Genomic DNA, 14,970 nt, shown 5'->3' with positions numbered 1-14,970 from the left:
CCCGTGGTGTTGGCAGCAGGCCCCACTGTGTCACGGGTTTTCCTTGAGGGACGTTGTTCACAGGCAGGGTTCTCAAACCCCCTCCTCTCTTCCCTGATCATAGAAACGAGCAGTTCTGCATCGGGTAGTACCTTGTCATGTGGGTATGCATTTCCTCTTCACTCTTTCTGTCCTCCCTTCCCACTTCCACATTGCCCCAGTCAATTACAGAAGGCTCTTCTGTCTTAGCCTGCTTCATTCTGTTTGTGGGTCCCTTCTCCACCCCTACTCCAGGAAGAAAGACTTTTGTAATGGCTGTCTTATGTAGAAATACTTGTAATGCCACATCTCAAATAAGAAATAGGAAAGCCAAAGGTTTTGATGCAATAGGAAACAAAGAATTAGAGGCACTCACTCTTTAAACCACCTTATTGAATCTGTAAAGCTGACCATCTTCACTGAAGATTTTTTAAGAGTCAGTGTAGTTTGATTTCTCTGGTTCTCCCATCATTGTCTCCTCTTATCAGATAAATTTTTCTTGAGTGTTAACTTACACAATCAAGAAAAGATTATTCCTTGCTTCATGATCTTTGGTATAATTTTAGAGTATTTTCTATTTTTATTGCATATATATGATGCCAAGTGATTGAGATCAGATATGCAAGGACAACTCTTAAGAGTTCGTAATCCAAGTTGAAGTCCTCCATCCTGTCTATAGGTTGAACAATCTAAAATTAAACAATCTTGAAAACATTGCAAAAATGGCAAAGATTACTCAAAACACAAACATAATATTGAATGAATATGTAAACAGCTATAATACATAGAGAAGTTAAAAAAAAGAACCCCAATGAGGTCTAGAACTGTTGTATTAATTTCTGAAAACTTGGTATAAATAAGCAGATGCTTTGATGTTGGGTCTGACTTTCTCTTCCCCCAGGCTCCTCAGTGGTTGGAAAGTGATTCTTGTCAGAAATGTGAGCAGCCCTTTTTCTGGAATATTAAGCAGATGTGGGACACGAAGACACTGGGGTTGAGACAGGTAAGTAGCTGGCATCTAGTTGTCACTGTGTGAATCACATGTTTTGTTATTTATATGATTAGTCTAACATTTTATTTGGAATCGCACTTTTCCCTATGAATGCTGTTAATTACTACATTTGTGATATCACCATCATTGTGTAACAAATATGAGCAGATCTTTTCTGGGGTAATAGTGAGACTTAACTTTCCCAAAGTATGCCATTGCTCATCCTGCACTGGAAAAGCAGAGATGTCCAGAAAACCCCCAAAGCCTATTTATAAAGGGATGAAAGAGCTCTGAGTTTAGGGCTGTTATTTGTTAAAGTTAGTATTTGTACCAGCCCAGCACAAAGTCAGAATGAACTTGGCCTCTAAGCCTTAAACTTTCACGAAGAGACAAAAAGTAACAGATTAGCCCTCACTGGAATATTCTGACAGTAAGAATTTTAGCTTGTTCCATGTGAATGTACGTGGAGCATTTCTGTTACGCATGTTTCAAGTATGTACTGTTTTTTAATTTTGTAAATTAATTGAAGAAACATGTTTCAGATAGCCTATAGATTTCAAGGAAGCTCTGACCCTTAGGTATTCATGTAATACTAAAGTTCTACAAAAAGCATAGTTCTACAGCAGGCTTGAAGGTAGCCACTCACTCAGACTGAATATGAATTTGTGCAGGTAAGTAAAAATGGAATGCCAATTTTAATTGCTTTTCTTATGGATTTTACCCTCTCTAAGGAATTGGTGGAAAGTTTGTGTATGTCAATAAACTTTTACTTATGAAGGTACTCTCCAGCAAGGTCAGATACAGGACTGCCAGTGTAGGAATTATTTTATCACTCGTGACATTCTAATGCTTAGACACTGCAGCAATATTCTGTCTTTAGCCTCGTTCTCACAACACATGGCTGGTAGTAACTGGTGGGTGAAGTAGTCCGTACTTCAAAGGAAACATGGAGAATTAATTTTAATCTTATGAGTTAACAGCTAACAGAAGAGCATGGAAAGGTATGGGTCACAAAATTTTAGTGGTTTAAAAATATATATATGTCAAAAGTAGTGATAATAGCTGGACTATTTTGGAACGTTCTTGAAGCTCATCTTCAGAATCATAATTTGAAAGAGTAAAAGAAAGAGCAAAACATGATTATGGATGTTTGTTTCTTAATGAGGGCAAATTACATTTAAAACTTAACTTCCATTTAAAACTTTTATTTGTTATAGGATTGTTTTTCCTTCCCAAAGTCTCTAGCCATTTGGGTTCCTAAATGAGCTTGAACTTGGTTTTAACGTCATTTGTTGTCATCTAAGGCAAAAATAAATGAATGAATAAAAATAGTATTTCACCAATAACAAAGCAAGGATATTTGGAAATCCTTGAAAGTGTTGAAATTGTCTGCCTTTGGTGTGTTAATTGATACATTGAATTAGGGGTGATTATAATTCATGGAGAAGGGAATGGCAAACCACTCTAGCATCTTTCTTGGAGAATCCTATGGACAGAGGAGCCTGGCAGCCAATAGTCCATGGGGTCACAAAGAGTCAGACACGACTGAAGTGGCTTTGCAGTATCATTCAAGGCATATCATCCTCAATCCTATTCCCCTGCTCCGAAGGGAAACCACGTACCTTAAAACAAGAGGTTAACTCCCCCTCTCCCTCCTTCCTTCGGGAAGCATCACTGCCGGAAGTGTGGGCAGGCTGTCTGTGGCAAGTGCAGCAGCAAGCGCTCCAGCTACCCCGTCATGGGCTTCGAGTTCCAGGTCCGAGTCTGCGATTCCTGCTACGACTCCATCAAGGACGAGGAGTGAGTGTTCGCTTGTCTCTGTCTTACTGTGTGTTCATCTGCAGCAGGAGAGCCCTGGGGAATGACGTGGATACACAGTCGACCCTTGCACAACAGTTAGGGTCCTGTCCTCCATGCAGTGGAAAATCTGGGTACAACTTAGAGTTGGGTGTAGCTGGGTATACCTTAGACCCTCTGGGTCTGACTGGGTATAAAAATCTGGCTATAGCTTAGACCCTCCTATCCACGGGTCTGCAGATCATTTAGCACTGTGATATTTACTAGTAAAAAAAATCCGGATATAAGTGGACCAGTATAGTTTGAATCTGTGTTTTTCAGGGATCCACTGTATTGATCTTTTGTCTCTTGTGAACAGTTTCCAAGGAGAGGATTCTGCCCTGGCTTTGTGACTTAAGACAAGTTTCTCCCAAACACTTTGAGGAATGATTCTGCTCAGACCAGTCAGGCCATGAGTGGCCAGCCCTGAGCCTCGGAGCCACCAAGAGTGCTATGAGGGTCAAGGTTGTGTCAAACTGGTGGGTGGTTGAGCAGGCGCTCTCCAGAGGCACCCCAGCTTCGACCTGTGCTCACATTCATGGATGATTTATTAGTGGGAAAACCCTGGAGACTCACATTCTCTCCCACATAAAGTCTAACCTAGTGATCTGTGCTTAAATAACTGTGTACAAGACACACCTGTCCCCGATTCAGTCCTGAATCAGATCCATGAAGGCAGGACCAGCATTTTCTTTTGCTCCTTTTTAAAAAAAAATGTATTTTATTGAAATGCAGTTGAGTTATTTTGGTGTGTTAATTTCAGCTATGCATGCTAAGTCACGAAGTCCTATCTGGCTCTTTGTGACCCCATGGATCATAGCCCTCCAGTCTCCTCTGTCCATGGGATTTTCTAGGCAAGAATATTGGAGTGGGGTGCCATTTCCTTCTCCGCTTCTGCTCCTCTTTGAATCATCTTTGAAAGCAGTAGCCAGGCACACCTTGGTGGATGCCCAAGTAGGAAGGCTGGTGTGGCACCACCGCTGCTCTTGGTCAGTGAGCTGGTGATGTGGCTAGAGTGTGGGCTTCAGAGTAGAGTGAGGGTCAGCACCCCGGGGCAGCGCTGCCTCTCCTGCCTAGATTAGCGGGGAGCCTGTAGTCTGTGATCTCGTGCAGTGTAGTTCCTCTTTGTTAAAGGTTCTCGTTCTGATGTCTAGGAATGTACAAGCCTGTCCACTAAAAGAAAATCAAATATTTTGGGAATTTTGGAAAATCCTTTATAAAACTGCTTGTGGGACTCCCCTGGAGGTCCAGTGGTTAGACCTCTGCTCTCACCACTGAGGGTGCACCTTCAGTCCCTGGTTGAGTAACCAAGATCCCCGAGGTCGTATGGCACAACCAAAAACAAACAGAAAGACCAAAAACCCCCCAGAAAACCAGTCCTGCAACTTAGGCTTTCTGTCATCCTTTGATTATAGTTGGTTTTCAAAACCATAGCCACATTTCGGGGAGCAAATTTTGACACTGTTACAGTAAATATTTCCTTTATGTTGCTAAGACGACTCATCCCTCAGCTCTAGAGACTGCCGGGTGAGTTTAAATGGCCTCTCTTCTCTCTGTTAGTCGGACATCTCTAGCAACCTTCCACGAAGGAAAACATAACATCTCCCACATGTCCATGGACGTTGCTAGAGGCCTGATGGTGACCTGCGGGACCGACCGTGTGGTGAAGGTAAGCTGCCTGATGGTCCCAGTTAGCACCTCCGTGCAGACTGCTCCACTGACATGCTGTGAGTGTATAAGACAGTTATGATGGACAAGCTCGCCTTCCTTTTGGATGAACTCCCTATGGCCAGGTGAAAGCCCTGGCTAACAAATTGCATGTTTGTGAGTTTCCATGCCCTTCCCGGTGGCTCAGTCCAGTGGGGTCTCCCTCCACTGTCTCAGTCTCTCCAGGTAGGCTGGTGAGGGCCTGCCACCCCTCTGTCACTGTCTGCCCTGAGCTGGCCCCAAGGTCTTCCCTCCCACTGCCTGGCCTTAGCTGACCTCTTTCTCTGGTCGCTCCTTCCCTGGCTAATGGTCCTTTATCCTGGATAGAATACTCCCCATTTATAAGAAATAACCATACTTTCCTTTGTTAAATCCCCAAGTGACTAGCACAGAAACAGAGTGTGAGCGCTTTATCCTGAGTGCCATTCTTGAGTTATAAAACTACCCTGCCTGCACATGTGCCCAGCCGCTCTGTTGCCTCTAGCGGTTTGCGACCCCGTGGACTGTAGTCCGCCAGGCTCCTCTGTGGAATCATCCCAGCCGGAATCCTGGAGTGGGGTGCCATTTCCTCCCCCAGGGGATCCTCCCAAGCCAGGAACTGAGCCCATGTCTCCTGTGGTTCCTGCTTTGGCAGGTCAATTCGTTTACCACTAAGCCACCTGAGAAGCCCTGTAAAACTGTCATAATTTGTTTCATAATTTTAAAAATGGGTTTTTTCCCAGTGGGCTCTTTATTCAAAATAAAAGTGAATCGTAGTGAAACATTATTATGATGTAATTCACAGGTATTGAGAGAAATACTGCTTATAAGCTTTTATTGTGTTTTAGCCAACCACATTGTCTTGTCACTGTGTAAATCTCTAGAAGGTTTTACAGGGAAAGAAGAGGATGAGTTGTGTGTCTTGACCTGTTGGCCAGTGTACCAGCTGTCTGTCCTCCTGTGGGACCACATGGCCGATGCCACCTCTCCAGCTCCCCGCCTTCTTCTCTTGCAGATTTGGGACATGACTCCTGTGGTGGGCTGCAGTCTGGCCACCGGCTTCTCTCCACACTGATGCAGGGGCCAGCGGGGTCTGAGTCTTCGCAGCAGCCACCTTCCCCTACACACGACGCTTCCCTCTAGCTCCACGGTCCCTGTCACGTGGATGAACAGCCAGCCACTAAAATCAAATCAGCATTTTTATAAAGAACAAAACGTGAACGTGTGTTTTTGGGCATTTGTGGAACTATCCGTGGGGACCAACATAGCAGGTCCCCGAGGAGTGGAGTTACTGCAGGGAGATGTCCTGCGAGCGGCGAGCTGACGGGCGCCGAGACGGTAATTTAGCGCACGAGAGTTTCAGAAGAAAAACACTGAATGAAAGAGTTAAAGCCTAGAAGTTTTCTTCAAGCAATTCCAAGTGCAAACACACTCCCCTCCCCCCAGATTTGCTGAGCCCTCGGGGGCTCCCACGCATCTCTGCGATCAGAGCAGGGGTCCAGGGAGGAGGACTTGCGTTCTCTCTTGGGGGGGTACAGGGGTCTTAGGAACCCAGAGACCCTCCTCGTCCACTGGCGTCTGTGAGTATTCTCTACCCCTAGTCACTGACAAACCTCTTCATGGTACCTGTCCTCTCCAGGAGTGCCATGTCTGCACTTAGTGTGGGGCCCACTCCAGTTGTTTCTCGTCCCAGCTAGCATGCTGTGGGCGGACCCTTATGGTTGTCACCAAGTGAGCTGTACAGTGTCTGTACTAACCGAGGGAGTCCACATCCTTCCCTGTCCCCCAGATGTGCTCTGAGGACAAGACGTCTCTATGGTGCTGTTAACACGGGACTCGCACAAGCCGCCTGACTTTTTCTCATTGCAATTAGGAATGACTAATGGAAAACCCAGCTACCAGCGTGACTGGGATGGGAAACGAGCAGTCCGCTCCGTGGAACAGCCCAGTCCTCCTGAAAGACACAGTCTATTTGCAGCCCAAGATGAGCCCCTGTAAATACCGTGACACTTCAGTAGACACCTCAGAAGAGAACTCCAAAGCTTTTTAAACTAGGTTGACTTTTAGTTACAACTTATTTCGTAGAAGGAAATCAGTAACCCAGAGCAGTGACTATTAACAAGGTCCTGCCAGGTATTCCTAACTTGTAAGTTACTCCCAGAACAGTTAGCAAAATCTCTTGTTATCAAATGGCATTTTAATTTAAAAGTTTTTGGCCACTTAGTACCAGCATTGGGGAAGAGGTAGGAAATGGGGAGCCTGTCTTTTAATATTCAGATATTTATTTGTTTTTAACCGGCAGTACACATGTCTTGTTACTTTAGGGCTATTTTAAGGATAGATTTCAAAATAGATAGCAGCAGTATTTTTGTTAGTCTTACTAATGGATATAGAAAAATACTATTGCATTGCTTTTAGGGGATCAAACCAAGACAGCATCATTCTATGTGACATAACTAAGGGACTTAATAGTTTTAAATAACAGTTGTTAATGAAAATGTGTTTTTAATAACAGTTTAAGACAGGCAGTTAAACTAAGAGTTGTCACCATTAAGAGTTGTCTTAATGGCCAGTGGCACAAATTAGGAAAGGAGGTCAGGTCATCATGTTCTAGAATGATCTGCAGTAAATGTCGACTTGCCTTCAGAAATAAGACTGAAGGGTTTTGTTGCTCCTTGTAATTTTTGTGTTATATCACCTGAAAAAGATGTTTTCTTTCAAAACTTGCCCTAGGCCGTTTGAAGAATGTGTGTTGCTGACATAATCCAGGAGAAAAATTGAGTGGTGGTACCTTGAATGGTAGTGTTGAATGTCAGCTTGGTTTAGTTAATGGTTTGGCTCATACATACAAAGGTGCTATGCTGGGGATTCGCTGAAGTCCTGAAAGGAAAAGCAAATATGAACTATTCCTTGCCATGCTGAAGAATGCTACACGATGGTTTTGCTTTCCTTCAGCCTCTGTAAAATGTGATTTTATGATGTCTGTGGTAGACTGAGCAGTTTCGCAGCTGTCAAGGGTATGCCATAGCTTTTTGACTTTTTTATTTTAAAAGATTCGTAATGAAAAACCTAATGTTTCACAGAGAGTGTAAGGCTGATACAGTGCCTCCTTAGGGGTTAAGCTAACAGAAGTCAAGAGGGAGAGGTCTGTGTCAGGAAGAATTGGAGCCAGGTATCCGGAAAAGGAAAGGAGAAAGTTTCAATGTATTTTCTTTCCACCAGAGCTTACTGCCATTTTTTGTTTTAAACACACATATAGTAGGCTTGCCTTGTCTCTGTCACACACAAGGTAGTAAATGGGGTAATATTTTTTATAGAGGTGGGTAAAAATTTTAGTGATTGGGCACATAGAGTATAGTTAGACTTCTGGTTATTGCCTTATTTTGACCACGTTACTCTTAAACGGGTCACTTACAATATATATTTCCTCAAATAATGGTTTACCAATTTTTCCATTCCTGAATACTCCTCAGAGTCCCACTTGGGAATCATGAAGAACAGAATGTTAAGAGAGGATCTTTCTGTTTAGATCTAGTATGCTTGGGGTCGCAGAGTTGGGCACAACTTAGCGGCTGAACAACAACAACAAAAGGTTCGTGATCAAGACTTGCCAGTTCTTCCTTCTGAACATGTTTTAAAATTGCTCTTTGTTAGTGGAAGTGATAGGAATATACTCTTGTAGCATTAGATGGAAGCAGACTGTTCATTCCATGGTAAATCTCTGTTGACTGTGTCTTAGTTCTGTCCTGCTGCCTAGAGGCCATAAACGGAACATACTGCTTTATGCTTTAGAAGGTGGTGTCACTTTTTTCTCCCCCTCCAGCATTCAGTTTGTTAGTACCTACAGATTTAAACTGTTGAAACTGGCCTAAGTATGGAATAAAACCACAGCGGCTCAGATTCAAGGAGTTATTTTCTAAAATCAGTTTTCATTAATTACTTCCTACTTCATTCCTGGATCTGGTATCTCTTAAAATGTAAGAAACCAGTTACTATTAATGATAAACCATCTGCTCATTATAAATGTGAAGTTTAACAAATAAGTAATACATGCTGTATTTGTGTGTCTATTGCTTAATTGTTAATTGTGAGCAGATTATTGAATGCCTACTCTATTTTCTGCAGTTTACTACACAATAACTCTTTGAGTAAGTTGATGTTTAATTGTGCAACAAATTTATATTAGAATACAATTTAAAGTGTTTTTCTCTCTAGACTTTTTTGACTAGGGAGGCAAAGGGCAATGTTGATTAGTACATTTTGTCTTGTACTACTAGCTACGTTTCTATAAGATAGGGTGCCCTGTGTGTCCCAGAGAGCTAGAAACCTTTGTTCTTTGCTCCTGTTTGTGGGTTCTGTTTTTGTGTTTTTTTTGAGAACATGCATACAATAAAATGGTCCTTGCTTGTTACCCTGTTGTTTAATTTAGCTTCTGTTCTGTTTGACCTGGACATAGTGCAGCAAGAGTAACTACCATGAGTTTAGTGCTGCCTGTGTGCTGGGTGCCCTGCCGACCTCATACTGTTCAGTCCTGGCAACACTTCTGCAAGGCACTGCTTTCTCCATTTTACAAATGAGAAAACCAAGTGGATTTTGTCTGTCCATCTGACTCAAAAGCACGTGCCGCCTTTATACTGCCTGCCTTAATGTGCTAGCGTGTAAGGAGGGTTTGGTATAAAGGGAGTAGGTATGATCTGTCTTGAAGTTTGTGAGGCCCTGGAGTGAGATTGCTTAGGATACCCAGGCCCCCTGAGAGCACTGAGCCTCGTGGGGACAGCATGAGCCCTGCCCTGGGTCCCCTCGCAAACAGCTCTGTTTTATGAAGGAACACAGGATGATTCAGATCCAGGAGAACAGAGTTCTCAGCTTAACTGATTAGGGGTTGACTTAGAGATCAGAACAGCAGTTTATTGAGGGTTGTTTTTTTTTTTTTTTTTAAAGAACCAAAGCTTTATTTTCTCTCATGATCAGAATGTTTATTGGCAGTTCCCTGGTGGTTCAGTGGTTTGGAATCAATGTTGTCCCTGTCAGGGGCCCTGGTTCCCTCCCTGTTGGGGGAGCTACGATCCCACAAAGTGTGCAGCGTGGCCAAAGGAAAAAAAAAATATGTTTATTGCAATAAAAAAAGGAAAATAAAAGGATAATACCAAAAAAGTATTTTAAATTGTTTATTTTTAAAGACTCCTTTAGTGCAACCATGCAGAGACACCACTGTTAAATTTATGCTGTATATCTTCCCAGTATTTTTGCTTTTTTTTTAATGCATGTGTACATATAGGACACATACTTATAGACCTATTGTTAATGGGTACCTACCTTCTTGCCCCACCTGATGTGTTGTGGAGAGTTCGCCCCATGCCCAAAGATTGTGCCCCCTATTAGCCTCATCAGCTGCTGTAGAATCAAATTGGATGCTAGATCTGTGCCCATGCACTGGGACTGTCAGCCTCCAACTCTGTGAAGGTAGGTAAGGCCGCGTGACTTGCTTCAGCCCATGATGTGCAGTCATGAGCATGTAATTGCAGGTAAGAGGCTTAACCACCAGTTTCTTTGGGATGCCAAGCAATCCCACGAAACCCAACGTGCCCTGGATCTGCAGTGGGTGTTACTAAATCTTCTGTTGTTTTAGTCTGCTGAGGTAAGGGTTTTCAGTTCAGTTGCTCAGTCATGTCTGGCTCTTTGCGACCCCATGGACTGCAGCACGCCAGGCTTCCTTGTGCATCACCAACTCCCAGAGCTTGCTCAAACTCATGTCATCGAGTCAGTGATACCATCCAACCATCTCATTCTCTGTCGTCCCCTTCTTCCACCTTCAATCTTTCCCAGCATCAGGGTCTTTCCCAATGAGTCAGTTCTTCCCATCAGGTGACCAAATTATTGGGGTTTCAGCTTCAGCATCAGTCCTTCCAGTGAATATTCAAGACTGATTGCCTTTAGAATTGACTGGTTTGCTCTCCTTGCAGTCCAAGGAACTCTCAAGATTGTCTACTCCAACACCACAGGTATTTAGCTGCAGCATAATCTAGCCTGGATAACTGTATTCCATTATTCCATTATGTGATTAAACCATCCTTTATTTCACTGATCCCATTAGTTGAAGTTAGGTTATACATTTTTAGAATATTTAAATTTTCAATTTAAACATTTTAAAATACTAAGTTCAGTTCAGTTCAGTAGCTCAGTCGTGTCCGACTCTGCGACTCCATGAATTGCAGCACGCCAGGCCTCCCTGTCCACCAACTCCTGGAGTTCACTCAGACTCATGTCCATCGAGTCGGTGATGCCATCCAGCCATCGCATCCTCAGTCGTCCTCTTCTCCTCCTGCCCCCAATCCCTCCCAGCATCAGAGACTTCTAATGAGTCAACTCTTCTCATGAGGTGGCCAAAGTACTGGAGTTTCAGCTTTAGCATCATTCCTTCCAAAGAAATCCCAGGGTTGATCTTCAGAATAGACTGGTTGGATCTCCTTGCAGTCCAAGGGACTCTCAAAGAAGCTTCTCCAACACCACAGTTCAAAAGCATCAATTCTTCGGCGCTCAGCCTTCTTCACAGTCCAACTCTCACATCCATACATGACCACAGGAAAAACCATAGCCTTGACTAGACGGACCTTAGTCAGCAAAGTAATGTCTCTGCTTTTGAATATACTGTCAAGGTTGGTCATAACTTTTCTTCCAAGGAGTAAGCGTCTTTTAATTTCACGGAGCCCAAAAAAATAAAGTCTGACACTGTTTCCCCATCTATTTCCCATGAAGTGATGGGACCGGATGCCATGATCTTCATATTCTGAATGTTGAGCTGTAAGCCAACTTTTTCACTCTCCTCTTTTACTTTCATCAAGAGGCTTTTTAGTTCCTCTTCACTAAACTCAGCATGCTTATATATTCATATTTGCTCATTTTTCCAATTACTTTCTTAGGATGCATTCTTAGAATTAGGAATTGCTAGGTCAAAGAATATCTGTTCTAAGTTTTTACTCTTACTGCAAATATCCTCATACCATTGCCAGTACTTGAATTGGTTCCTTTGCACAGGTGATAAACAGGCATAGCTTAGTGTCTTATCCATGAAATTCCAGTTTATTAATGTTTGAGTTTCTGTGGGACAGTCTAGATAGAATCCCAGTCACCCCAGGAAGGCCGCTCAGTGGACAGGATGCAGAGGAAGAAAGGTTGGTGGGTGACCTTGCTGCTGTCACGACGGCCTGATATGCGTGTCTCCAAGGCTGCTGGAGGGTGAGCTGGTCTCTCTACTCGGAAAGTGGAAGCAGACCAACTAGTCCTTGTGTCCTGCCTTCCCTTTCAGGTGTTACCTGGCTTCCTTGTAGAAACATTCTCGGGAGGAGAGTGTAGGCACTTGAGATGTAGCTTCCTTTCCCATCCACCAGTCTTTAGTTCCTAAGTTTCTTTGACAGCAGTATAATTAGATCTCTTTCTATATCCTTTCACCGCACATACAGACCATCCCTTAGGAAGCTTGTCCCGTATTGATACATATGGTTTCCCATAAAAGTTGAGACCATGAGTCCTATCATTTGTAGCATAGAGATGGAGCCTGAGAGAAAATTTCCCGGGTCAAAGCCAAATGGAAGAATGAAGAGTCAAGCGGCGGCCCATCTGACCTCAAACCCATGCTCCTCTTTCTAGTGCCCCATCTAGCTCTTTCTCTGAAGCACGTTTAAATCCTGAACTTGACATTCTGGAGAATGACAAAGTAATAGAAATGTTTTTATATCATTAGTAAGGGTCGTGTGGCATGTTTCCCTGAGATCGAGAGGGCCGTTAGGACTTTATTCACTTCCCAGTCATGAATCAGCAATGGCCCTAATAAGTGGCTTCTTTGGTGACATAATGCCAAAATTTCTTACAAGCCAGTCATTTCCCATATACTCTAAAGAACAGGGATCCTTAATCTATGCTTTATGATACTTAAGATACTCTGTTATTTTTACATCATTTCACAGTGATTAAATTCCTTCTAGAAAGTAAATTTTATTTGTATCTCAAATAGATTAATGCATAATAAAGAATGTAGGCATGCCGCCAAATCAAAAGTTTGAAAGAACTTGGGAATCACTCTTCTAAAGTATGGCTGTTAAAGCGTATGACATTTGTAACTTTTTTTAGATCTGCCCTCATTTAATGAGTATTATCATCTATTCCTGCAACATTTAAGAATGGCCAGTAGCCTATAGACTCTAGAAACAGTCAAACTCACTTAATAGAGTCTCATGTTACATTTACATGTTTCATGATTTTACTATTTCAGAATTCAGAGTGTCATTCCCTTATTAAATATGATAATTCTTTTGACAATATAATGGCAACCAAGTATTTCCATAGCTGTAGGCTGTTCCCAGTTAATGCAGTGATATTAGAACTTGCATAATTTGTTGAATCACAGAAAATCACACAATTTGTTGAATTCAAGATAACTTAAGTCACAGAAAGGAAGATCATTTTCTAACACTTGCAGGTTTATTTAAACTCTTTTTCTGTACCCACCACATACTTTAAATCATGACGGGAAAGTTGCCACGTGCATGGTGATGGCCTGCTAACGTGTGCACTGATTCCTGCCAGAGAGCCTCTGGAAGGCAGAGACTAGCCTTTCTGTGTCGTCATTGCCCTTCATACCCGAGTTCCTTCCCATCCATTGAAAATGCCACATTAGGCTGAATGCGTTGGTTTTGTGTGCTCTTCCTTGAGCTGTTACCTAGAGTTAGAGGAACTAATTAGAGAGCAGCTTCTAAAATGAAGTAGAAACATCTGGTGGACTTAACCCAATGTGGCGTCAAAAGGGAACTTCCCAGTTGGCTTAGTGGTACAGAATCCATCTGCCAATGTGGGAGATGCAGGTTCGATCCCTGGGTCGGGAAGATCCCCAGGAGGAGGAAATGACAACCCACTCCAGAGGAAAAAGCATATGGTCAAACAAATTTATTTCTGGATTTACTTGCATAAAAATAATTTTTTACTCAAGTGACTTGGGACTTTATTTCTACATTATTAACATACTTTCCTGTTGTTTGTATTTTATTGACGTTAAATTGTCTTTTGCTGCAGGAGTCTATCAGCTGTATCTGTCTAATTAGAGTCCCATGTTGCAAACATGTGCTGAAATAACAGACAAGCTTGCAGACCCAAGCCTCAGTACAAGCCTAGTGGCTCTACCTTCAAAGTACATATTCCCAGTACTGCCCCTTTTCACCATCCAGCTCCTATTACCACGGTTCAGTTCCCTGTCATCTGGATTGTGCCAGTGGCCTCCTAACCCATCCCCCAGCTCCTGCCCCTACCAGCCTTTTGTCAACATGCCTGTTAAAACATGACTCTGATCATGCCATTCTTGGACACAAAACCCTCAAAACAACACCCCACCCATAGTAGGCACCCTAGTTGTAAACAGTCCAGTCATCACCTCCCTGATCTCTGTGCTGTCCTCGCTCACTCTGGTCTAGCCACACAGCTGTTGTGTTCATCTCTCTAACTGCTATGGGACAGAGAATTTGTGCAAACAGCATAGACCTCAGTGGGCAATCAATAATTAATGATGTGGGACTTCCCTGGTGGTCCAGTGCTTACTTAAGACTGCTTCCACGTCAGGAAGCATGGGTTCCATCCCTGAGAACAAAGATTCATTGTGCAAGCCTTGTGCCACCACAGCCAAAAAAAATTCTAAACTAGCAATACTTTAAAAATAAATACATGATGTTGCCTGTATGTGTACAGTTTGGATGCAGTACATAAATGACAAGGAACTTAGGTGAATTTTCTTAGGGAGTGAGTCGGTAGTGTGAAATTCCTGTTCCTCCACTACCATCATTCCTGCCCACCCTGTTCTACCTTCCAAGCTACTCAAACAGTTTCCAGAGGCCAGAAGGAGCAGTTAGAGAAAAGTGGGAAGATGTTATAGAGGCTAAGTACACAGGGGATATGAGACATTTCTAAAACATCAAACACTAGTTCCGGGTTTCTGATCATCGTAAGACCTAATCAGATGTAACTTCACTCTGCAGCTTCATGCTTGAAGCTGTGTGTGATTTTAAAATATTTCTGCAAATGCTTAGACCTTCCTTCTGTTGAGTAGTGAGTCTTATGTACCCTCCCCTTCAATCTGGGCCAACCTTGGTGACTCACCAATAGAATGTGGCAGAAGTGACTCTGTGCAGTATCTGAGGCTAGATTAGAACATGCCCTGCAGCTTCCACCTGGTTCTTTGCGGGACACCAGGCACCTGAGACCAACAGGTGTTCTGGTCAGCCACCTAGCTTGAGCTCTTGCTGATGGCCAGCATTAACTGCCAGCCGAGTGCGTGTGCCTTCTTGGACGGCCAGCCCAGCTGAGCTCTCAGATGTCTGCAGATCCAGCTGCCAACTGCCATAGCAGAAGAGACACCCAGCTGAGGGCTGCCAAGATGAGCCCTTCCCGAAGTCCAG

At 43.1% G+C, this 14,970-nt stretch overlaps 1 protein-coding gene across 1 annotated transcript in view; it reads left to right on the top strand.

Moving 5' to 3' along the window:
• The window catches only part of WDFY1 (WD repeat and FYVE domain containing 1), a 55,466-nt gene extending 46,524 nt beyond the window's left edge, over positions 1 to 8,942 (top strand). The window contains exons 9-12 of the mRNA XM_069574672.1: positions 920 to 1,021; positions 2,679 to 2,809; positions 4,406 to 4,514; positions 5,547 to 8,942. Of these exons, the coding sequence (XP_069430773.1) occupies positions 920 to 1,021; positions 2,679 to 2,809; positions 4,406 to 4,514; positions 5,547 to 5,606 (402 nt within the window). The 3' untranslated portion in view covers positions 5,607 to 8,942. The remainder of the gene's footprint in view (positions 1 to 919; positions 1,022 to 2,678; positions 2,810 to 4,405; positions 4,515 to 5,546) is intronic.
• Positions 8,943 to 14,970: the final 6,028 nt, after the last annotated feature.

This window comes from Ovis canadensis, chromosome 2 (assembly GCF_042477335.2).
Source record: "Ovis canadensis isolate MfBH-ARS-UI-01 breed Bighorn chromosome 2, ARS-UI_OviCan_v2, whole genome shotgun sequence".
NCBI lineage: Eukaryota > Metazoa > Chordata > Mammalia > Artiodactyla > Bovidae > Ovis > Ovis canadensis.
The sequence above is the reverse complement of the archived record's forward strand: the minus strand, read 5'-3'. Positions and strand labels throughout refer to the sequence as shown.